General features: G+C 45.4%; 1 protein-coding gene across 2 annotated transcripts in view; it reads right to left on the reverse strand.

Annotated features, from left to right (window-relative positions):
- LOC148023220 (uncharacterized) overlaps positions 1–26,884 on the reverse strand; it is a 255,169-nt gene that overhangs the window by 13,178 nt on the left and 215,107 nt on the right. For both annotated transcript variants that reach the window (XM_087696235.1, XM_087696234.1), the window contains exon 9: positions 14,069–14,194. In XM_087696235.1, the coding sequence (XP_087552361.1) occupies positions 14,069–14,194 (126 nt within the window). The remainder of the gene's footprint in view (positions 1–14,068; positions 14,195–26,884) is intronic.

Here is a 26,884-nt window from a genome sequence, read left to right on the forward strand (position 1 = left end):
CACATATCAATGACTGTAGGAAGAAAAGAATCACTCTTGACAAATGTAGATCTTATCAAGTTTGGCCCAAGTATTTGGATACTGAAGAGAACAATAAGTATATCCAGACTATGAAGGATGCATCCAGGACCACATGTCCTGTTTCAAAGACAGTTTCCAGAGTATCCCAAGCCTGCCGCTTAGGACCATCCATGATCGACACATGCATTAAGATCTCCCATAACAAAACCTTGATGAGCCATGACAAGGCAGTGGAGGTCATTCCAAAGTTGATGGCGTTCCTAAGCAATAGAAGGAGCATACACCCACCAACCACAAAACCTCTCCATCATATAGGATTTCCAGCATAAAAAATATGCTATGAGGGTCTTGAGAAACCAAGGATGGTTGAAAGGATGACCTAACCACCAACACAACTTCAAATTCATGTGGAACTCAACCACTAAAAAAACTGTATAAACCTTATACACATAAGAGGATCCTGCCAAAGCATGCTATTTGTGCTCCATAGCACAAAAAACATCCCAATTTCCAGCTAATACAACTTTCCACAACCGATACTACTTACTGCCCAAAGAAATCCCTTTAACATTTTGTAAAGCAAGTCTCATGATAAATCACAGAAGAGAAAACTACTGAATCACCACTTTCCCTTTCCCTTTAACATCAGTAGCTTTAGCTACCTGAAATCTCTCCATCTCACTATGGATCACATTACAAGATCCGCCCTCTACAAACTAGCAATTGAAGCATGAGAAGGGAACTGCTGTTGCTAAGAACGGAAAACATCCCGAGGAGACATAAGTATATCCCACGTACATCAACGCGCAAAGCAGCATCAAAATCCCTTTTATCATCCACATTGTGTCCCAAAGCATACAAGCCTTGTTCCTATTGCGGGAGGCCAACCGGGGCTCCACTAACACCTCATCAAGGGTTCTCAAAACCAAAGGCAGAAGTCGCCAAAGATATGCAGGAAAATCAACCACCTCCATCCAAATTGGGCACGCTTGCCTAAGTACCTCCTGAAACTCTGCCATAGGCCTCCATGTGACCATATGTACTAGTTGACTGTCCATGAACAAAGGAATACGTTGCATAACGTGAGCACACACTTCCAGAGAACGAAAAAGGACCTCAAAAAACCCTCTCGGTCCATCATAAATCTCTTCAATGAGAGGGACATGCACTTGCCCTGAAACATCAACTTAACACGCCTCAACACTGACAAGCATGGACTGCAACCAAGCACGAATCCTAGTAATCAAAGGAGTCCTTCCCGTAAAGTAAAAGATGATTGCCCTCTCGTGGAAAGCACCAATCTATTGTAAAACCAGGTCAATTCCCATGACAGCAACCACTTGATCCCCTTCCCATAAAGAGCTCGCTTTACCCTCATTGGCATGAATATAATCCGACATAAGATTGTTGGCAGTGGCAAGCATAATTGAAGAAACCCATTAGTCTGTGAGCATGAAGCATGAACATCTTTCTGAGGCAAATTCAAAGCACATAATACTAGTTCATCAACTGACATCTTACGGCATTTACACATCTCATCCCCATCCATCAACTGCCCAGAACTCTCTCTCTCTCTCTCTCTCTCTCGTGAAGATAATTAAATTAAGTAGTAAATATTTACATTAGACCATGAGGTCAACATAGAACATAACAGACGTAAATGAAAGTCTACCAAGACTCTAACACAGAAATGTCACACAAAAAGAATAGCTGGTGTGGAGCAAACAATATCCAGCCAAGGAGAAGCAATGTCAGGAAGAACTAGATCAGTAGACACCATACAAGAGATCTTCCACAACACTAAACCACAAACATGGGCCACATGACCATGAATGCCTGATACTGAATTAAAAATGAAGGCATTCGGAGTACGCCAAATATGCCACAAGGCTGTCCATCTAAGGAAATGGAAAAGGCAGGAATAATTTGAACACAAAGAGTTCATCTTTCCCATAATCTACGAACGAGCTGAAATTTGGTGTTGGATCAACAAGAACCACACACAGGAAACAAAACTCCAAATCTGTCTCGCAACAGGCCAGGAGACAAAGAGATGAAGCACTGCCTCATCACATGTAGTGTAGAATACACATTGACCAGCAAAAATCTTGCAAGAACACAGCACATCCTCAATAGGAAGAGCCTTGATAAGCAACCTCCACATGAACACTTTGCCTTGATATGGAACGTTAGATTTCCAGAGCTGGATGAATCTTTCCTACCACTTCTTTTTGCTATCCCAAATATGCCATACTTTATTAGCCTTACCCGCGACCCATCTCCTGGCCTCCACCATCTGATGATATATCTGATTAGTTGACCTTTTCTTAAAATCATCAATAATCACGAACATCCAATCACACCAGGGAGACAATGGCTGTAACACAGACAAAGGAGACAATCTCAAAAGTGTGTCCTATATGGATGACTAAATATCGTGATATCCTCTAGGCACTTGAAAATGCTGACCATTATGCTGAAAAGAATAAAAACAAGCCTGCCCACGAATGACACCATCAAGGACTATCTGCAACCCCAAACGAGCCATCTGATTGAACTTGTCTCTCCGCAGATCTTTATCAGGCCAATCCAACAACCTGGAGGTAGCCAGTACTTCACCTTGCAATGAATTCTCCTCCTTACGAAAATCAGGAGGGTGCCAAACTAAAAAACGTAACATCGCCTGCCAAGATGTGATCAAATGAGAAAGGAGAAAAGATTGGGAGCCCTTAATAGATCTCATGGAGTTAAGCACATACCACCAAGAAGCATGAATAACCGTGCTACCATGAGAGATGCCAATCTTTTCTATAAAAAATTTTGCAATATCTGTCCAGGGATGACTCTCTACACATAGTGCATGCAGAAGAGCTAACCTCAAAGTAGCCATATGAAAATTAACATCCAATAGAGCTGCTCCCCTCCATCCTTTTAAGAGTAGTCACATACTGCCACGAAATCCACACCTGGCCTAGGCGATTCCCTTTCTTTTTCCATAACATGAATCGGATAGGTTGAACCAATTTCAAAAGAGACTTCTTGGTCCAAGGATGCAAAGGCAAGAAAAACGAAATCATGTTGAACATAATGCATTGAGCAACTTTAAGTCTCACATGGAGAGGCCAGCCTTGAGATTTCCAGTACATAAATTGATCATGAATACGGGCTGGCATCCAATCTAACAAAGCACGGGGAGCTACCTCCACACCAATAGGGTAACCCAAGTGTTTGGTTCTATTTTTCTTAGGAATCACAATTCCATGCCAGCCCAAGGCGTGAAAATCATTCTCCGTACAAGAGAGCAGTGCAGATTTCTGAGCATTAATATGAAGTCTCGATGCCATAGCAAAAAGTTTCCACACAACCATTGCCCGATTAACATTCGAGCGATCAACCTTAAGGAACATAAATGAATCATCTGCCAAAGATTGTCCAACAAGTTGGGCCCCACAAGGAAGAGACAAACCAACAATCCACCTTGATCGGCCAACTTATCTGACAATGAGAGCACTGGGTGAGTGACTAAAGCAAACAACAAAGGGTTGAGAGGGAAGCCTTTCCGAAGAGACCAAGATAAGGCAATTTCATCAGTGATCCCTCCATTAAGTGCAATACGGGCCACTCCACCCTGACTAATAGTATCAATAAGAGAAATCACACATGATCCAAAACCCATGGTGGACATTAGCTATCTCAAAAAAGGCTAGCTTACATGATCACATGCCTTTTCAATATCAAGCTAAAGCATAACAACCTGCTGGCCTGAAGCTTTAGGATAGTCAATGAACATTCAAAATGTTGTGCATTATATTCCGGCCCTTGATGAAATCATATTGATGTGGATGAACCAAATGCAGAAATACTTTTTGCAAGCTGTTGGCAATGATTTTAGTGAAGATTTTGTATAAAGAACCCATAACAGAAATGTGTCTCCATTGTTTCAAAGAGCTTGGAGAGGAAACCTTAGGTAATAGCCAAATGACTGCAATCTCTAGTCTGAAGGAGTGATTCCAGAACTCTACACTTGCTGACACATGCGAGTCAATGGATCCTTACACCGTTCAACATGGGCTGAAAATAGCTCATTAGGAAGACCATCCCAGCAACCAGGGCTTTTCCTTCAAGGAAAATGGGATAGCACCTCTTCCACTTCATCCTCTGAAACATTAGCCTCCATCGAATCAACCCATTCTGGCTTAACCTAGTTACTAACCAAATCACAAATATATCGGCGAGCAGAGTGAACAGCATCAGAAAGAATCTCTTGCAGGCCAAACAATGATTTATAAAAGTCAACACACATATGGATGATGGATGTAGGATATGTCACCATAACATCTTGCTCATTCTTCAAATGCAAAATATTTTCCCGAGCGTATTTCTGATGTAATTGAGTAAATAATTGATGAGATTGATAGTTATTGTCATATAAAGCTTCTGCTCTGGCTAGCAATTTGAAATTAGTATATTCCTCTTCTTGTAGAGATTGAACTCTGCCTTTCAACCATTCAATGCATGTGAGCAAGTCATTAGTGGTATCCCTCGACTGACACAAAGACAACGAATGGGCCAACAAAGATTGCCCATGCTGTAGTTCAGCGTGTGAAGAGGAAGCATGCTGAATACCATACTATCGGGATAACGATCTCACATTATCCCTAAAGGAGCGAAGCGAAGCAATTAATTGCTGAATACATTCCAAAAACTGATTTTACAGTAGAAAGGATTGATTGAAACAAAGAGGCAACCGGGCCAGGAGAGCCTTAAAGGCATGAACAGGTTGGTGTGTCAATTCCAAGATCAAAGGATAGTGATCAGACAAGACATGCTGTTGCTCCACCCACATGTCAATGACTACAGGAAGAAAAGAAATATTTTGACAAATATAGATCCTATCCAATCTAGCCCAAGTGTTTGGATGCTGAAGAGAACGATAAGTATATCTTGATTGAGAAGGATACATCCAAGACCATATGTTGTGCTTCAAAGACAAAGCTGCTAGAGCATCCCCATCCTGTTGCTCAAGACCATCCATGACCAAGTGCTGTGAAGTCGCCTGATCCACAAAAATACATGCATTAAAATAACCCACCATAACAAAGCTTGACGAGCCATGGCAAGGCAATGCAAGTCATCCCAAAGCTGATGATATTCGTGAGCAATAGAAGGAGCATACACACCCACTAGCCACAAAACCTCTCCCTCATATAGGATTTCCAAAATCATAAATCTGCCATGATGGTCCTGAGAAACGAAAGATGGTTGCAATGAAGATTTGACGGCCAACATAACTCCAGGTTTATGGGGAACACGGCCACTAAAAAAGAATGAATAATCCTTATATACATAAGAAGATCCTGCCAAAGCATGCTGTTTGTGCTCCACAGCACAAAAAACATCCCAATTGCCAACTAGCACAACTTTCCACAACCAATACTGCTTACTGCCCGAAGAAATACCTTTAACATTCCATAAAGCAATTCTCATGATGGATCACACAAAAGAAAACTACTGAACCACCACTTTCCCTTTCCCTTTTACATCAACTGCTTTGGATGCCTAGAATCTCTCCATCTCGCTTCGGATCACATCTACCAGATCTGCCCTTTGAAAACTAGCAAGCACGAGAAGGAAGCTGCTGTTGCAGGGAATGGAAAATATCCCAAGGCGGCACCAGCCTCCCACGCACGTCAAAGCGCAGAGTAGAATCAGAATCCCTTTTTTCATCCGCACCAACTGTAGGTACACGTGAAGGTTGAGGTTTCATATAGAACCCCCTACCTTTGTGTTGAAAAGTCTGAGTGATAGGTTGAGGAGATGGGTGGACAGGAGTTGATCAAGGCTCTTGTCTGGCATTACGTCGAACCACAGTGACCCAAGATTTATCCTGAGAAGGCAAGTTCCGACCCACCGAAAGTGATACACACTCAATACCAGCTAGGGAAGCAGCCTTCTTTCCATCATCTTGTCCATGCTGAACAATTGGCTCAGGATCAACTTCGGGCTGTTGAACCATCTGGTGGGAATGATGGTCTTGCATGTCCATGTCAAGATCCATAGAATGTTGTAATACCTCATGGCTTCTATCACATTTTGAAATGAAATATCCTAATTGACCACATCTGAAACAGTGGCCACCAAATGTGTCCCATTTCAACTCATAAACCAAAGTTTGCAACCCTGGAACCTCAAACTTTGGTTAGGCGAGGTTTCCCTGTATCCCAAAGCATACAGGCCATGTTCTATTGTGGGAGGCCAACTGAGGCTCCACCAATACCTCACCAAGAGATCTCAAAACCAAAGAAAGTAGTTGCCAAGATGTGCAGGAAAATCAACAACCTCGACCCAAATTGGGCATGCCTGCTTAAGTACCTCCTGAAGCTCTGCCATAGGTCTCCATGGGACCATATGTATTAACTGACCATCCATGAACAAAGGGATACGTTGCATAGTATGAGCATGCACTTCCGAGGAACGAAAAAGGACCTCAAAAAAACCCCTTTGTCCATCATAAATCTCTTCCATGAGAGGGGCCTTCACTTGCCCTGAAGCATCATCCTGACACCTCCACACTGACAAGCATAGACTGCAACCATGCACTAATTCTAGTGATCAAAGGAGTCCTTTCCATAAAGTAAAAGATGGCTGCCCTCACATGAAAAGCAGCAATCTGCTGTAGGACCAGATCAGTTTCCATAACAGCGACCACATGTTCCCCTTCCGGTAAAGAACTCACTTTACCCTCATTGGCATGGGCATATTCCGACATAAGATTATTGGCTGTGGCCAGCATAAACTGAAGAGACTCATCAGTCTGTGAACATGAAGCATGAACATTTTGCTAAGGAAAATTCGGGGCACACAAAGCCGGTTCATCAACTGACATCTTATGACATTTACCCATCTCATCCCCATCCATTAACTGCCCAGAATCTTCAGCTGACGAATCACCATCTGATTCTGCCAAATCTTTATCATCCCCATTCCCAATATGCTGGTCTTGAAAGGCCATATCAATATCATTAGACGCCTGCAAATTCTCCATATCCGAGCTTTATGCTTATTACACACTTTATTCCCAACCCTGACTGTCTGTCACAGATCAGATTTGAATCTGTCACCTTCTACAGGCCATTGTGCTTCAGGTTCTCTGCGCAGATCCAGAATCTGCTGTGCTGTTTATACAAGCCTTCACACAGTCTCTCTCACTCACTCTCTGTCTTACCCAAAAGCATAACAGGACGCCATGAACAGACCCTGTGCAGGTAGGCCATATCAATACCATTAGACGCCTGCAAATTCTTCATATCCGAGCTTTATGCTTATTACACACTTTATTCCCAACCCTGACTGTCTCTCACAGATCAGATCTGAATCTGTCACTTTCTATAGGCTGTTGTGCTTCAGGTTCTCTGCGCAGATCCAGAATCTGCTGTGGTGTTTATACAAGCCTTCACGCAGTCACTCTCACTCACTCTCTGTCTTACCCGAAAGAAGAATAGGACACCACGAACAGACCCTGCGCAGGTCGGATGGGGAGCCATGATCCACAAGTCAGACGACCTTTGAAGCCTGCCAACAGTGGCAGGGACACAGGCGGGCTCCCTGTGCAGAAGACGCAGGTACCCTTGTATGCTATGATGGTGCTGAGAACGACCTCTGCAAGGGTATAGAGCCTACGCCCAACAGGCAGCGCAGCGTAGGCAGAAGATGAAGCAAGGCGCAGGCTGACAATGGGCCGAGGGCCGAGGACGAACAATCCGAAAGAGGCGGGCGCCACAAAAGCCCTACGACAGGTCCCGTCTCGCCATCGCTGGTCTCGTTCAACTTTCTCTCTCTCTCTCTCTCTCTCTCTCTCTGTGCTGCTTGGGGCAAAACTGCCCAAAAAAATTCTCTCTCTCTCTCTCTCTCTCTCTCTCTCTCTCTCTCTGTGCTACTTGAGGTGACGGGATGCTGATGAATATGTGATGAATCCTTCTCTTTGTGACAAATGTGTGACGGGACGTGTGATGAATGCTGTGTGACAGATGCTGACGGGCATGACGACTACTATGTGATGCTGGCGTGACAGGATGGCGTGACTTGTGACACTGACGTGACGGGACGTGCCTGGCGTGATGGACGTGTCTGGCACGAGTGACAGGACTGTTAGGTCCATCCTCCAAGAGGTGGCAGTTTGACAGCAGGGATGGTAGTTTGGTATGAATGTTGACGTGAAGGTGTTGCGCTGAAGGGTCATGTCTCTGCACAGGGGACAACCGCTGTCCTGCAAGGTCAGGTCCGTACACAAGGAGACAAACACTGTCCTTGAAGCTGCAAAGGTATTGGCAGTTGTTTAGGGGTCTCTGCGGGGTCAACGTGGGGCTGTGCAAGGTACAAATGCAAGCACATTGAGTGGATGTCTTGGATTGCGAGATGGCAGAGACTATTGATAAAGAAACCAGTGGACATGAAACCGAACTTGACACACAACCAATTGGGCTAACCACAAGAGGCACTGCATCAGAAGGGCAGTACAACCCCACTAAGGACGAAAAGTTCTATTAGAGACAAAATAGGAGAGCCTATGATAATGCCACTCCCACAAGTGCCAAGCGATGGACAAAGATGCAAAGGCTGATTGCAACAAATGGTTTGGATGACATGAAAGCCCTCATAAGAGCTGAGATTGCGGCAATATGTATACCAATGATTGACAAGGTATCAAGTGACGTGAATGCAATGCATGAAACATGGGGAAAGGAATTGAATGCTAAAATGGATGCAAACCTGAAAGCGTGCATGAGGGTGTGTGGCAACATGTAACAAAAAGTCATGAATGACATGGATACAAAGCAAAAAGATATGCATGAAAAATTGCAGGAGACATTCAGGAAAGAACTAAGTGTTGCTGTAGAAACAAATGGGAAATCATGGTCTAATAGTTGGGATGATGCAAAATATAAAGAAATCAAGGTTGACTTGCAAATGGATATGATAGATAACTTGAAAATGGAAAGGATGCTTGGAAAGCAGATATGGATGCATTGAAAGCTGATACAAATGCACGCATGGCAGCCAAGGACATGGAGATTGCTGAACTCAAAGAGCAGTTAGAGTCATGTAAGAATGAATTAGGGATATGCAAGTCAATGACAGATGCACAAACAACAATACCAGAAGCACCAAAATTAAAGAAAGAGGTCGAAAGTTTAAAAAAACATATGTACACATGGGTGAATGTGGTAGAGGGATCTCGAAAGAAAGCAAAAAATGTTCAGCAAACAATGAACGAAAATGCACAATGGATTGAGGTAGTCAAAAGAAACAAAGGGATGCCTTAGAACAAAGTAGAAATGACGAACGCAACACTAGAGGAGGAAACAAAGAGGAAACTCCGGGCATTGCGTGTACGTGTGGTGGGATGGGCTAAAAAAGGAAACCCCCAAGAGGATGCAAAAACACTTTGTGCTAAGATGGGCGCAAACGAGACACACATTATGGATGCTTGGAGGATAGGCGATCCAAATGACAAAAGAGGTCAAATCCTCATGCTGCATTTGAGGACATGGATAGAAAAAGGGCCTTCTTATCAAAGAGAAAGGCTGTGAAGGCCGAAAAGATTTACCTTGATGAGGATCTCGCACCCGCACAATTGGAGCACAGAAGGGCTAGCATGGCAAAAGTGTTGGAGGCACGTAAAGAAGGCAAGTATGCTGTGTATAGAGATGGCAGAGTAGTCATAGCAGAATAGAGGTCACAATGATGGTACAAGGTCTATGAGACGTTAAAGATGTCCCTTTGGAATTGTAATGGTTCAATGAGACTTGATGCAGGTTATTTTGAGGATACTTTTCGTGGGATAGACATGGCTATGTATATACAGACACATCAATGTATAAATTCTAGATTACCCGATGTTGTGGGATACAAATGGGAGAGCGTCTATAGACCTCAACCCTGTAGACCAGGAGGAATTAGGGGGTCAGGTGGGGTGGCTATTCTTTATCGTGAGAGCCTCCAAGACATGATTCATGTGGTATCACAAGATGTGCATGCTAGATATATGTGGGTAAGGCTAAGGATAGGGCACCCGAGGGATCTATATATTGCAGTATGCTACTTCCCACCTGCCTCTTTTTGCTCTTAGGGAGGGATCACCATTTGAAGTACTACATGAGGATATTATGAGATATGCAAGCAGTGGGGACATACTACTAGTGGGAGACTTTAATACTCGAACAGGAAGTGAGCAGTCTGCCTTCTATGATACTGAACATGAAATGTTTAAGGAATTGGCATTGGATGAACTAGGGCTTGTCAAGACATCTCAAGATAAGGAGGTGACAGCATATGGATCCTATGTGCTAGCTTTGGGCAGTGCTTATGAATTGGCTATATTCAATGGCCTATTAAGATGGCAGGGGTGGACGCTTTTACTTGTTGGAACAACAAAAAAGGGGCTACCGTTGTGGAGTAAGTAATGGGCTCGCCAGCATTAATCCCAAAAAATAAACATTTTGAGATATTTGATAAGCTGATTTGTATAGCAGTCGACCATGCAATCCTAAAATTTACTCTAACATGTGGTCAAAGACAAGAAACATGCACACAGTTACACACATTCCCACATTATGAATTTCTAGAGCAAACGTCGCATATCTATAGTGATGCATTACGAGATGGTTTATGCCAGCTAGACCAACATGAACCATTGGAAAATGTCATTAGATCTCTAGTGAAGGTTTTACATGCTGTAGCTTCAGAGGCATTCCCATGTAAGATGGGCTCTACAACAATACGCAGATGTACTGCGCCTCAAAATACTTGGTATGATGATGAGTGTAGACAGACTAGGACCCGCCTATAGAGGGACATTACACTAGAGACATGCACACACAAACAAGCAAGGAATATCTTTCGTCGTCTTGTGCGGAAAAAGAAGAGAGATTATTTAGCCAAACTAGAGTCAGAGATGTATCAACTCTTTTTGAGCAAAGACAGCAAGAAGGCATGGAGGAAATTTCATAGGAGACAACCCCCAATTCAGTTGACATCACCTATGGTATGGCATGAACATGCTAGGGCAGTGTATGATGTCCCATCACAAGAGCAGATACCCTATCCATCAAACTCTAGGCCAACACAATGTGGTTTTTTAATGGAAAAAATGGTGAGATATGCCATTTGGAGGTTGAAGAATGGGCGAGCACATGATCAAGATGGCCTTGTGGTAGAGCATTTTGCACATGCATGTTATGTACTAGCCCCTATCTTGGCAAATCTCTTTGATAGAGCCATATGTGAGGGGTTTCCAATAAGTTGGCGTGACCACACAATAGTGCCGATTTTTAAGAGTGGGGATCCATTGGTCGCTAACAACTACCGTATTATTATGATTGGCCATATGCTAGCAAAGATATATGCCTCTACTGTGGAGCATGAGTTGAGATGGTGGACTGAAACAAAGAAAATACGGTATGCAAGACAAGCTAGCTTCTGTTGCAGATACAACATGCTAGACCATATATTCACACTAGGGGCCTTGATTGAGGAGGGATGATCACGGAGACAAAAAATCTATTGTTGTTTTGTGGATTTTCGCAAGGCTTTTGATACTATAACATGTGCAATACTCATGCAAAGGTTGCGAGCCATTGGGGTCCCAAAGGATATGCAGGGTTGTATTTATGTGTTATATGAAATTGTAATAGGGAGAGTACGAGTGCCTAGAGGTACAAGAAACTCGGTGTCTAGCACGGTTGGTGTAAAGTAAGGCTGTCCCCTCTCTCCTTTGCTGTTTGGATTGTACATTGATGAGATTTCTGATTACATATAGAGATGGAGTGGTATGGGAGCGAGCTTGGCTAGGGTACTGATATCAATTTTGTTATATGCAGACGATATGGTGCTTGTCTCAAATTCACCCGAGGGACTACAACGACATCTGGATGCATTGCATGTGTTCTGTGAGGATAAAGGTCTCAAGGTTAATCTTGGAAAGACTAAAATTATGGTCTTTAACACCTCGGCAGCTTGGGTGACACGTTCACAGCATCACTTTATGTATGACGGTCAGCCTGTGGAAATGGTTAGATAATATGTATACCTTCGGGTCACTTTCAAAGGGCCACAATTTTCATGGAAGGAGACTTCAGAGGCTAGGGTTGCACGAGCATATGCAACTTTGGGTACCCTAGAGCGACAGTGTGAACACATACAGTTTCAAGAGCCTCATACCAAATTGTGACTTTTTGACACTTTAGTTATGCCCACACTACTCTATGGGGCAGCCATTTGGGGCCCAAGCCTTTATCATACTAGACGGATGCCACTTGTGGACTGTGATGGACCGGAAGCACAACATTATGATGGTTGGGAACACATGGAAAGACCGATGGTCATGATGATAGCATGTATGATAAGGGCAAAAGCCTCGGTACCATAGGAGATCATCCAAGCAGAATTGGGCACTGCACCCATGGTAGTTGAGGCATTATTCCAAGCAATTACTTTCCTCCAAGATATGGCAGCTCCCTAAAGACCGATACCCTAGACTAGCCCTGGAGTCTTCAAGACAGCTTGTAGCAGAGGGAGATAGATAGTGTTGGTATGCATATATGAGCACGTGGCTGAACTTACATGGCATGAGTATAGATAGACTGCCACCGTTCGATTACAACCTTGATTAGTGTGATTAGAGCAAATATCACTAAAGTGGAGACAGAAAGGACTTGGCCCAAGTTCCCTTTCCAATTAGGCACGAAAATGGCACGATACCAATGCCACTTCTTGCAACTCTCTCATGATGGTTTCATAGTGAGGCCAAGATACATGGATGCTCAACTCTCCCATGGACTCCGAGTTGCTATTGGTCAGATTCGCACCTCATCGCATTAGTTGTTGATTGAGACAGGTCGATGGAGCCATATTGCAGCCAATGAGAGGATGTGTCAGCTTTGTGGATGGGAGCCAAAAATGGAGGAGCACTACATCTACAGATGTACTGTATACTATGATATCCGAGGCCGCTATCATTGCCTCTTTAAGGAGGGCATTGGACCACTAAGACGGGTGATGGACTATGAGGACCAAAGATGTTTGGGTCTTGACGGGTGATGGACTATGAGGACCAAAGATGTTTGGGTCTTTTCTTATTGTAGCTCCAGCGGTGCAGAGCAGTATTGTTATGTGACGCATATGACCCCAAACACTGCATCTCCTACTGATAGGCATCATCGAGGGACATGATCAAGCGGTATCACAGTTGACATAGCTACAACATTACGCAGAGCACGACGCCCTAGAGTACCTACTTGGTGACATAGGCATGCTCGTATGCGTCACATTCGCATCACGATTGCTCGATACAGATGCAGATTGGCGTGCTGACTCAGTCGGAGGTAGCTTGCAGAGTCTTGGTGGATTCCATAGACTGAGGAGGAGATACTCTACACTCTTTTAATCTTTTTAAACCTAGTTTTTTCAGCTTTTTCAGATTTTTCAGTTTTCCATACTTCTCATCCCAATCCACCACGTAGACCTACACATTTATCTCTACCTCTTCTTCTCTGATGAGAGATGATGATACCAGTTGTATTGGTTATGGTCTCATAGCCATTCTGGCCTTTTAGAGACATTAATAGATCTTATCTTATCTTATCTTATCTTATCTCTCTCTTTGTATGTTTGGGGATGAGTAGGCCTAGTGTTGACAATGGATCATCAAACACAAGAACATAATAGCCCAGTTCTGTTCAGAGCTCTGCTGTCTATTTGCCTCATTGACACTGCCCGTTACCCCACTCCAATGATCAGAATATTGATTCACCCCTTATTGATCCAAACACATGATTATTATTAGATGGTTATTTTGTATACATTACAGTCCTCACAGGATACATTACAGGCTTTGCACTTTGAGGCTGCCAGAGAAAAGAGTCAGTTTTGTCTGCTAAAAAACTGAAAGCAGCACAGCTTTGCTAAGCACATACATATTTCCTAATACTCTTATGCGCACAGATAAAAGCTGCCTACAAGATTTTTATTGAAAATGAAAGAGAGGTACCTGAGTTTTCAAATTTACGAATCGAGAAACCTCCAAAAGTGCTTCCAGGTGTTGAATAGCCAGTTCTGTATTGCCCATTGTCTCTTGGGTTTCTGCAAGGGCAGCATGAGCTTTACTTTGCCCGACCTGAAGTCCAAAATTCTTCCGGATGAGTAACTTCACAAAATGACATCAATCTACAGTATTTTTCCTGTCCAGTCTACAATATTTCTTATGAAGACTCTAAGCTGTTTTTTTTTTTTCCAGAGAATAGAAATTTTTCTATTAATAAGACTCCTCAGGACAAACTATCCCAAGGCAAAATGCGAAACACAAAGCAGCCCTGTAAGGGGCCTCCATATCAAAAAATATGTAACAAGGGAGGAATCTATTACAAAGCTTCAACAAATAACCAGTCGGGAGCTCTATAATGTCAAACCATCTGGGTCTGGAAAAGGAAGAAGGTGACAACTCTAAGCTGTTCATGTCAAAATTATTAGGGAAACTACAAATTTAGGAAAGACAATGCAACAACTAGACATGCTTCAATGTGTGCTATTGGTTGTATACCTGCTTGATTTCTATCTGCATTTTTATGGTGGTGTGCCCAAGCGGATGGCTGTAATAGCCAGTCAAGATTAGGCACTGCACCTGAACCGTAGCTGGCACCTCTTTACAGAGTTTGTGTCAACCATATATGGAGTAGTTTTGAATAGGATCATGGCACATGGGCTCCATGTCCTCATCAGCGTTCTGGCCATTGTCCCACCATTGCTCGATCGCTACCTTGTTATGGGCTGCATCCACCTGTTGTGCCCTTGCCCCATCTTGTGGCTGCATTTAAATGCCACTCCTGTCTCCCCTTTTCAAGCATTTTATTTCCTGCATAGAAGCCATTATTGTTGGTCAAGTGCTATTTTGGTAAACAATCTTGCGAACCAGTTTTGCCATATTTATGGTTGGTCACCCTACAGGTCAGACCATTTTCCACATTTCTGCCTGTTTAAGGCATCCTCTGTACAATGCTTTCAGTTCACAGTTTTAGTTTTTCTCGATTCTGCTATCACATTCTTTTGTGTTCACTCTCTGCTGTCCACTCCTTTGCATCTCTATTTCCTTCATTACAACAAAGCACAAACCATATCCTCACCGCTGAAGCTTGCCTGGAAGGTGAAATTTCTGGGAGCATTGTGAACTAGGCCTGCATTTCTCACAAGAAAAGACTTCCTACTTGAATTTGTTGGCTGGCCTGCAGCATTTCCCAAGCCTCCAAAGCAAATTTGTTACAGCAAACTCCTGTGCTTTTGGCAGGCTACAGCCTGCTCTAGTTCATGGAAGCCCTGTGGCTGTTCTTCACTGATAAAGGTGCCTGACAGCCACTCTAATTCAAGGTGAGTCACATGCAGTCCAAGAAGGGGACTACTGTGTTTTCTGTAGCAGCCAGCAAGTGACCTTAATTCCGCCCATATTTTGCAGCAATTTCTCTCTCCACTGTTCTTTCTCTCTTTTTTTTTCCCCCATGAAGAAGTCTAAATTAATGTATAGAAATTTTTATATCAGGCCTTCAGGCCAGCCAAGCCGCTGGCAGCAAACATCAAGAAGCCAAAAGGCTATTAAGACACCATTCTATAAGAACAAAAGAAGAGGATCATGAAGGGGGCACAACAGGGGTGGAGTGAATAGGATCCATGCACAGAGCAGGGCATTAGTTGATTGTTGACAAAATCTAGAACATATGGATGTGCAGCAAGGGCACCATCTAAAAGGATTTCCAGAGAGCCTAACAGGGGGTCTGCAGTACTCCACACACATTCATAACTGACGATGCTCAGTAACCATTTTGCCTTGAGAGCCCTGCAATGGCACAATTATTTATTTATTTATTCCAAGAAAAGAGAAATCTATTAATAACACCTCGGAGAAAGTCCCCCTAAGGTAAATACAAAGTACAAGAAACTCTGTGAAGAGTAACTAAGTACATCAAAGATACAATGGTTGCGTAAACAACCAATCTGGTGGGCTAAAGTGCCAGACCATCTGAGGGGTAGTGTGAAAGAAGGTGTCTGAATCCCAAATCCTCAGGAAAGCCTCTCTTTTCTTCCTCATCCTCTCAGAGCTGCCCTGCAACCTCTCCCATCTCCCACGGAGAGTATGGACTATCTCTGTCCAAATCCTCGATAAAGACTCCCTAGTGGGTATATCCTGAAGATCAATGACCTGGCTACATCTCGCAGTCCATATGTACCAAGCTATAATTCTGGAAATCAGCTCCCATCTGTGACAATGTCCCTGAGTCCACTATGTCTGTGAGTAGTCTGCGGTAGGGATCCTGCTCAGATGATGTCCAATGATGTCGTAGCACGTTGATAGCTCCACCCACCCACCGTGACATAGTCCCTTACCAAGGCCCGGCAAGCTTGTAAATGATCTTTTGGCTATGAATATGACTTGAAGCCCCCAAGATGGGCCCTTTTGCAAATCTCGTGCCGTGTTATGTTCCGTGTCGCGTTCTGTGACGTGTTGGGGTGCCCCGTGACGTGTTGAGGGGTCAGTATGGCAAAGTTATGGGAAGAATCTAGTGCTGCCCCGGGGCCTAGACGGGGTCCCGAAAGGGTCCCAAGCGGGTCTCTGAGGGTTGGACCATCACATGTAGCCCCCCCATCTTGCCACCATGGACTCTACTGTACCATGGAATACTATCCTAAGAGCTCTCCTCCAAATCTCTTGGGCTCTAGGACAGCCCCATAGGAAATGTCTCTGTGTCTCCTCTGGCTCACCACATCGTGCGCAAGCCACTGGGTGCCTGCCATATCCAAGCCAAGTGCCAACTGCTAAACTCCTATGGGCTAGAAGCCATAGAAAGAGAGATATCTTCCTAGGCCTGAAGCTGTCATGTAGCCGCCTCCAAAAGTCGTATAGGAACTCATCTGAGGCTCCCTCTCTATGCCAATGAGGGATGGCTGCAGGCTGTGCTCTAATCTTGCTCATCTGTATCCTCCGTCCCAATCTAGTAGTGTAGCCAAAGAAGGGGATGTCGGAAGGCCTATTAAGGAAGGGATCCCTCCACACCCACTCTCCTGGATCCCATTGAAGTCTCTATAGAGGCCTCCTTTGGTATGCCATTTTCTTTGTGCCATTTTCTTTGAAAGTGTGCCACTACTCTGATTCTCTGCCTGGAGCAGCCACTGAGTGTTGTAAGGTCAAGGTCCTCTCATTGGAGGCGGCCATCCTCCTCAATTGTGAAAGTGAATGTCCTATCTTTGCTACATGCAATGACTGCTAGAAGGATATCCCCTCTAGAGAAAAGACCAATCCAAATTTGAGAGGAAGCTGTTTCAGTTTGCCAATCTGGTGGGACCCCTTCCATCAGGGCCTCAATCATAGCCCTAGCTCCCCTAAGATCCTGTAATCTCTGCCTTTGGGTCTCTTGTGGTAACTCTTGAAATCCAAACCACTCCCCCACTAATGTAGTGACTTGTAAAGAGAATCTCTCCCATGATAAGTGTGTCCGTTGCCCAATGGTGTGGCCTGACTCTGATCTCAAATAATGATTAAAGAGAAGAGGCTGTCTCCTCTTCTCTTCAATAGTAGTTGGGGGGAGCTGGTGGAGCCCTAGAGATACAGATCTCCAAGCTCTAATAATGGCAGCTGCAAATCTGACCTCGAAGCTTCTCTCTAAATCTCTAGTGCTAATCTCCTGAAATATCCAGTGAATGCTGGGATGCCATGGTCCTCCATGTATAGGTGTCAAGTCCTCTAGCCTCCCCATCAAAAGTTTCTTCTGGGCTCCTCACCTGGAAGCAGACCCCTAACAATGAGCTTGACCAATAAGGCTTTGCTCTGACTATCTGGGTCTATGATCCCCAATCCTCCTTTGGATCTAGGCTGTATGATGACATCCCAAGCCACCTTTGCTTTGGCTGGACTCCCATCTCCTCCTGACCAAGTGAAGTTCCTGATGAGGCGTTTCACTTGGCCAATACGTGACCTAGAGAATGCCAAACAAGAAGTGATGTACCACATGGTCACAAGAAGAGCTTGGTTGGCAACCACTACTCTTCCTGCCAACAAGAGTCTCGCCAAGCTCCAATACAAAAGCTTCTATTTGATGCTCAAAAGGAGGGTGCCAGCTGTTGCTCTGAGATAATGTCAATCCCCACATGGCACCCGAGATATCTCACGGCGGTTCCGCGGGGAACCCATGTGAAATTCTCATGTGGTTGCCACTCTGGCTGTCTAGTGTGGCATATCCAAAATCCAAAGGATTTGTGCCAATTAATTAATGCTCCTAATGCTCTGCAAAATGTCTCCATGGCTGTTAGAAAGGCTCTAAAGTTGCCCTCATTCCCATCCAAGTAAACTGCTGTATCATCATGAAACTCCACATCAAGAAGCTCCTCAAATTCAAGGATGGGTAGCCTGATGCCTCTGATACCTGTAAATCTGTCTCTCAAGAAGGAATTCATGGCCTTTGCTACAAATAGATACACGAACGGAGCGTGGACATCCTTGTCTAATTGATCTATGGATGCTGAATCGATCTCCTCCTACCCCTCCAATCATGACCTGGCTATGTGCTGAATAATAGAGAGCCGCTACACCCTTGACCCATTGCTCTGGAAAGCCCATCCTCAGCATTGTGGCCTCCAGGAACTCCTGATCCACACGATCATATGCCTTCTCAAAGTCGAAAAGGAGCACAATAAGGTCTTGCCTCCTAGATCTAACCAAAGCTGTGGTCTCCGAGAAGGTTAAGATGTTGTCCAAGATGCTGCGCTCTCGGACGAATCCTATCTGAGTGGGGTGTATAATATCTGACATCAATGGTGCTAGCCTAAGACTAATCGCCTTTGCGAGGATCTTATAGACAGTTCCAAGCAAGGCGATCGGTCTCCACTATGTGATCTCCAATCTATCTCCACTTCCTTTCGAGATAAGATGAATAAGCCCCTCAAAGAGTCTCTCTGGCATAGTCCCTGATGTCATAATCTCCTGAAAGGCTGAGTGAAGGCCTTTTTTGATAAGATCCCAGTAGCTCACAAATAAGGATTTATCTAGTCTATCTTCCCTTGGACACTTGCTTGAGAGTAGTGCCCGAAGTGCCTCCTCCAACTTCTTTGTAAAATGGGCCATCAGATTTCTGCTCATCCTGTCTATAACCACCCTCTACATGCTCTGCCAAACTACTTCTCTATCTCTCTCATATCCAGGGGGTCGGGTGGTGGATCCTAGAAGGGATGTATAGTATTGTGTGGCCACTTGTCTCGCCTCTAGAGGACCTTGTGCAATGGATCCATCAGCTCTCCTGAGTCTCCGAACGCCCTGTCTAGAGAGTGTTTAGGCCCTGTGGTGCGGAAAAAATCCCTATTAACCCTGTCCCCAAATTGAGTCCAAAAAGAGGCTCTCACATGAAATATGTACTCTGATCTAGCTTCCTTCATGGAGTCAATCTTTGCCCTGGCGGTATGCATCGTCTCAACTATCCATCTGCATCCTGGCCGTCTCTCCTCCCTTTGTAAGGCAACCAATGATGCCCTAGGAGCTCTTTCCTTCTCTAGAAGGGTCTGTCTCCTCCTTGTGGCCTCCTCTCTAAAGAGGGAATTAATCTCCTGTAGGCTCTTATCCAAGTCACTAGCTGCCCGTCTAGTTGAGAAGGGTCTAGATCTCCAACACTGTGTGACTGTTTCTCTAAGATCATCCTCATAAAACAAGTGCTCTGGAATCCTGACACTGGAATGGGATTTCCCTACTCTCTCAAGAAGAAGTATCTGAATCAGTGAGTGGTCCGAGACAGTCGTGCCAAGTATGATGCCTGTAAGGCCGCCTCTGTCGTAGGCCCACTCATCCACATAAAATCGATCAATCCTGGAGAAAGTCCTGGCTCCTATCACCCTGTCTCTCCTGGAGAACTGAAGTGAGCCTGTGGTCCTGCCAAACTCTGCTGTGAACCATGGATCCTGGCCTCTAATCTGGAATAAAAACTCCTTCCAAGCAGCCTGCTCTCCTCCCCTAATGATTTCTGTGCATCTGCCTCTCCTGTCCTCAAGAGCCTCCACCATGTTAAAGTCACCTCCTACCATCTAGTGATCAACCTGTGGTAGAGACTGACCGAGGGTGGTTCAAAACTATCTCTTGTCTCGTTGGCCATTCGCGGCGTAAATGGCCAACAAAACCAATGAGTGCTTCCTCCACTCTCACTAAGACCCACATGGCTCTCCCTGGAATCAGAATACCCCAACCTTGTACTGACTGAGTCCACTGCTCCCCAACACATATAGATACTCCAGCCTGTATCTTGGTAGCACCTACAGCTCCTATCTAATAAGTGTGACTTTGACTTGGCAATAGCTTCCCACAGCATCGGAATATCTTGTTAGCTGAAAGATGGTGCTCCTTTAACATAAAAAAATGAATCAATCCTCCTACTAGAGCTCTGTGCAGATCCTATCGCATGAGGCTCCGACCCTGCCTAAAGTGATGACCTCCGAAGCCTTATACATTCCATGAGAGTATCCTCATGAAGTGTGTCTCAACCTCTTGGACTGGCATGGCTGTGCCAAAAGATGACATACCAGTGAGACAATAGGGTTTTGGGGGAGGAACATGGAGTGAACTCGGAAAATATGGAGAAGAGAAGAGAAGAGAGAAGAAACTCTGATGAATGGAATGATGAAGTTCTGAATCATGGAGTGAATGTGATACAAGGGAACAAGGGTGCTGTAGCATAAGGAAAATGATGAAGACAGCCACAAACCACGAACTGCGATGTCCTCCTGAAGGGGTGTGAGGGTAGTGGAGAGGCTGGAGAGAAGAGGTGACGGACTGAATAAATCAGCTATGAGAAATGAATGAGAGAGTGACCTATAAATAGGCACAATCAATCTAGGATGGCGCCCCTTTTTGGGGCTGCAAACCCTAAACGCAAAATGCAGAAACGCAAAAACGCAAATTGCGGCTGAAGGGTTTCTCAACACCCCCTCTCAGGCCCAAAAAGGAGAACAAGAGAAGAGTGAGGTGGAGATGCAATGCTACATGCTGAAGAATGCTCATGCAGCAGGTGCCACTTGGATAGTGTCCCTTGTGGGGAAATTGTTCACTTGCCCAAGCGCCCTAGTACAAAGATGATGAAAACATGCAATGCATAGGAGGAATGTCGGACTTTGTACCGAGAACCATAAGGATATGCCCGTACTCGATCTCAGGAGGTGGCTCCATGCTGACCAAGGGATGAAGGCAAGAAGAAGAAGAGAAAGGAGTTAAGCAACCACTGTCTCTTAAAGGAGTAGACTGACGAGGAGATGGTATCAAAACAATCATTGTCCCTCGATGGAGCGGACTGCAGAGCCGTAGGTCATGGAAGCCATTGTACCTGAAAATAAGTGGAAGAAGACTTCCGTTGGCATTGCGACGATCTCCAAGAGGTCATAGCGCCAATCAATCCTCCATGTGCTCGAAAGGACTTAGTGCGCATTGGATGCGTCTTATTGCCTTGAGCATAGTACTCTGATAGTTGATGCAGAACAATCTCTGTGGCCCAGAAAGGAGAGGTGGCACAAGGAGTGCCTAGTGAAAGACGCATATACTCCGGGGGGATGGGGAGCAAGGGTCGAAGTCGGCAAGCATCGGTGGTGTGTCCGGTGATGCCACAGTAGGAGCACCCAGTAGTCTGGTCATCTATTGGTAAAGAAGCCATGGATACCAGTGTGCCTTGCTGAAGAAGGAAGAGGTCAACCACCATGAATCACGAACTGCAATGTTCGCCTCAAGGAATGTAAGAGCAGTGTGAAGCATGAACCGCAATGTCCACCTCAAGGGGTGGGAGGGCAATGGAAGGGCTGGAAGTGAGCTGCCAGTGGGAGGAGAGAGAAATACTAAAAACGCAGGCAAGACAGCCTGCAGGAGAGAGAAAGACTAAAAACGTAGGCAATAGGTGAGAGAAAGACTAAAAACGCTGGCAGGACAGCCTGTAGGAGAGAGAAAGACTGAAAACGTAGGCAACAGGACTGTGATGATGTGGCAGGCTGTACGGCAGTAGGTCTGCACAGGAACAGCAGTCGCCTAACTAAAGTCAGCTCCAAACTGCGTGAAGAGGGCTGGAAATCAGGTGCCAACTGATAGAGACAGCAATGGACAGCTTCGGCTGAGATATCCTCTGCGGACGGGGTGTGGCCAGCAAGCTGAAATACCTGAAATCTGCAAAAACGAGATTGTTTTTTGAATGGAGAGTGATCAGCAACAGTCGCTTTGCTGTAAACAGCTGCAAATTGTGGGTGGAAGGCTGGAAACAGGTGTCAGATTGTAGATGACAGCAAGGGACAGCTGAGCGATGTCCTCCGCGAAAGGGGTGTGGGCAGCAAGCTGAAAACACCTGAAACTTGCAAAAACGAGATTTTGATGCAGCGGAAGAAGAAGAGAAGTGGATGCCGAACCCGCCACCGGTCTTTGCCTTCAATGGAGTGGAGGATCTTTGCCGCTGTTTGAGCAGATCCGGCTCTGATACCATGCCAAAAGATGACGTACCAGCAAGATAGTAGGGTTGGTGGGGAGAAACATGGAGTGAACTTGGCAAACATGGAGAAGAGAAGAGAAGAGAGAAGAAACTCTGATGAATGGAATGACAAAGTTTTGAATCATGGAGTGAATGTGATACAAGGCAATAAGGATGCCGTAGCACAAGGAAGATGATGAAGATAGCCATGAACCATGAACTGCGATGTCCTCCTGAAGGGGTGTGAGGGTACTGGAGAGGCTGGAGAGAAGAGGTGACGGATTGAATGAATCAGCCGTGAGGAATGAATGAGAGAGTGGCCTATAAATAGGCACAATCAATCTAGGATGGCATCTCTTTTTGGGGATGCAAACCCTAAACGCAAAACGCAAAACGCAGAAACGCAAAAACGCAAATTGCGGGTGAAGGGTTTCTCAACAGGCTGTACAGCCCATGCCTGCCTCTGCTGCCTCCTAGTATATACCCTATCATGTGTCTTCTCCGCTATCTCTGCTGCGGGGTATAATTGGGGGAAGTCCTTAGAGTAGGCATTTGAGTCCTCTACCTTCTGTTCACTGTCCTGGCTATCACAGCCTCCCCTGCCTGCTGTGTGTCAGGTACTTCGGATGGGCTAAGCTCGGGAAGCTCAACCTGATGGAGCAATGGTCTGGGGGACTGTGGCATATTTGAAGCGTGTTGTAGCTCCTAAGAAGCTACTAGTGTTGCTGCCTCCGTGGGCTGAGTCACATCCATCTGCAATGCTGCCCCTATCAGTGGCTGTGGAACCTCTAGCTCTTGGGCATCCTGAGGAGCGTCTATGGGAGCAGTGTGGGGCTGCAGTGGCTCTGCATGGGCTTTGCAGCCTGAGGTCTCTAATCACTCTCCACCGTCTCGGCTCGAGGCCCTTATACCTCTGCCTCTCATCAACGCGCTCTCTTCGCTGATGCTGTCTTCTCCCCTGTCTAGCTTTGTGCCGTTTCTGGCGCTCTGCATCACCCTCTGACGCGTCTCAGGTCTACCACCTCCCTCATCCCTGAAGGAGGTCTGGCGTTGGCGTGTCCTGTGGCATTCAGCTGCAAGATGTCCAATCAACTTGCAAGCAAAGCACTAACCAGGGATGCTTGTATAAGAGACTGGTTGGATAAGAAAGCCCCCGTGAATGGAGGGAATTCAAATATTTTGGGGAAGGCATTGCAAAGACTTTGTGGGTGTTATCACTCGGACCGATGGATATCTATGTGGGCCTTCTAAGATTGCGTCAGCAAAGGTCCTATCCCTCTGTATGACGTGGCCGAATGCACTGCCAATCTCAGAAAGGTATGGCATAAAATACTCGTCAAGGCCAGGAAAAGAGATGGTGATGGCAGTGCCATCTCCAAGCAATGAATAGTCCCGGCCCTCAATCCATCTGTCAAAGTATGCTACTGAGGTCTTGACATCAAGGGGGTTGGTAACAAGTGCTGCCTCCATCTGCTTGGGTGAGCTGAACTGGATTCTAAAGCATCTCTTTCCAAGGGGCACCACTCACGTGATCCTTGCTGGGGTGCTGGTAAGAGCAAACTGGATGGAGTCCTTAAGACTGTGGATAGGCACACGATCTTCTCTCTAGTACATTTCTAATGTAGCCGTGTAAAATAACCTTGAAGAGAGTAGCTTTTTTTTTGCAAGTGTGGCTAATTACATTACTAAAAAAGCTGATTACAATGGAGTGTTCATGCTCAAACGACTAGCTGGAGCTGATGTAAGGTCACAAACACATCATGTATACAAGTCTCTCAAGGCGGTCTGGGGGGGATGGGGGCAAGAAGCCATGGAGGGGGGGTGTATCGCCATCTGGGGCTGTTTACCTGCATCATGAAAAACAAGTCTTGGCCACTCCAGGTGTGCATAAAGTGAAAACGGAGCTCCTGACGAGGTCGAGACTCGCCCTGCACATGGTCCCACCGGCCGAAGGGAGTGGATAATGGAAGTCCAAAGCTCTGCCAAAGTCACTTGTATTGAAAGACACTCCCTACCAAAAACCTTGTGACAGTGTGCCTTCCAAATGTGCCATCTTGTAAGACTCCCTACGATCTCCCATACCTTAGAACGGTTTGCTGTGGGCTCCAGTACTTGGCAACTGGGTAAAGCCTCCAAGCCAACCACTGCGCAAGACCCAACCTCTGATGAAAATTGTGTCCTGCATCCCGGCCTCATACAACAGGTGATGGCCTGGCAATAGAAAGATCCCCACGAGATACATCCAAGGATGGGTGCCAAAGGTTGGAGAATGCGCCAGGTTCCTCTCCACACTAGTTGCACTGCCTCGCAAGACCAAAGGCATGTGAAGAAAATTGCTAGGGTTTGCACTGAGAACACATAGAGTGTACGACCACGACAAAAACACAAAGAGAGGGACACAAACACAGAGGGCAAAATTCAAACCCTAAATGCAAAAGTTAAAACTCAAACCCTAAATGCAAAACTCAAAACTTAAACACAAACAGAAGAAGGGAGAGAGAGAACACAACTCTGAAGTGAATGAATGCTGTAAATGAATGTAAGGGCGCACAGTGTGCTCAAGGGCAGAGCAATGTCGGAGTTTGACATCCATCGAAGACGGATCCCAAGTTTGTGACCACCAATCGACGTGTAGGAGTGCTAAATAGTGAATGGCAGTAGGATGGCCACCAAAACGTAGCAGTCTGGAGGCTGGAAACTGGTAAATACAACAGTGTACTGCCGATCAGAGGCTGGAAACTGCGCACAGTCTGCTGTAGACAGCAAGCTAAAACAGTGTCTGATGTGGCTAGCAATGACTGGATGATCAGATCGCAGCAGATGATGAAGTTGCCAGCAGTTGATGTCAGCATGGATGAAGGTGCCAGCAACAGAAGCAAACACAGATAGAGTGGGAGCGGTCTCGAGGGCTGGACAACCACGTGGGAGGAGGCTGATGGCTAAAATCTGCACGTGGAGTGAGAAACCTGCACAGATGGAATAAGGCTGAATGGGAGCAACCTGTCTATTTTTAGATGTGGAAGGGCGCCCCAAAAATTAGGGTTTCCACTAAACTCTCTCAAACCGCTCCTCATTTTAGGGTTTCCACTGAACTCTCTCAAACCACTCCTTGTTTTAGGGTTTTACTCTGAAAGAGCATTTTTAGTGTGTTTTGGGGCTGTTTAAGAGCTAATCAGCAAGTAATGCATGTTTTAGCTCAACATCCCCTCTCAGGCCCAAAACTGAGCTAAAAGGTGAGGCTAGCCATTGTGATGTTTACTTACCCCAAGGTGTCCCACCCCAAAGCAGCTAGGGCATCGGACACAAGGTGCATGTCGACTGCTCAGTGGTCTACCAAGATTATAGAGGCGATGGTCATCTTACCAAGGGAATCCAAGTAGTCACCCTAGAGAGGACAGGGCATCGAACAAAGGGTGCATGGTGGCTGCCTAATGGCCTTCCAAGCTCTACAAAGGCGGATGGAACTATATGGAACTTTTTTTTTTTTTGAATAAATTAGGTAAATTATATGGGATGCGGCCGATTGAGTAATAGTGACCTAGAAGACGGGAGTAGGGAGGGTACACCCAACACATCACAAAACAGAACAAGCTAACTCATCCACTCAGGGTGTCGATGACGAGGAAAATTAGGTGATGAGATATTCATGTGATGGAGGATGGTGGTGTGGTAACAACAGCCATCGGTGGAAACAACTTAGGATCTGCTCAAGTGGGGCTCTGCACAATGAGATGCAAAGTATGCTACATGCTGAAGAATGCTCATGCAGCAGGTGCCACGTGGACAGTGTCCCTCATGGGAAAATTGTTCACTTGCCCAAGCGCCCTAGTACAAAGATGGTGAAATCATGCAATGCAAAGTGTAAGGTACAACAGGAGGGAAAAGTTGATTTCGAAGATAAAGTGCTAAAGCCTATAGAATACCAAGAAGGGTAGAAATCCCCTCTCAACCTGGACGGAGATGCCGAAGAAGGAAGAGGAGCCTGATGTCGGTTTTTGGATGGTGCTAACGAGAGCCATAAGGAATGAAAGAAGATGAAGTGGATGAAGCACCCCGCTAGAAGAGCAAGATAGAAGTCACCGCCATGATAGCCTCAAGAGAGATGTTACATGATCCGCCTCGGGAGGGAAAACTGCCATGCTGGAAGAAGAGCAAGCACTCCTAGGATGATGAAACCATGAAAGGAACGATGCCCATCCCCACATCTCTAGCCCAAGTAGGACCAAAGCAATTTTCAAGTTAGCTCTACACTGAAAGACAAAACCTTGCAAAAGAGATAAGAATCTGCAAACATAGAGGTTAGTGGTGAGATGCTCCAAAGCAAAACGAAGCAGAAAGAAAATCTAACT

Source organism: Lygodium microphyllum, chromosome 16 (assembly GCF_053477565.2).
Source record: "Lygodium microphyllum isolate KBCC chromosome 16, Lygodium_microphyllum_v1.1.10, whole genome shotgun sequence".
Taxonomy (NCBI): Eukaryota; Viridiplantae; Streptophyta; class Polypodiopsida; order Schizaeales; family Lygodiaceae; genus Lygodium; species Lygodium microphyllum.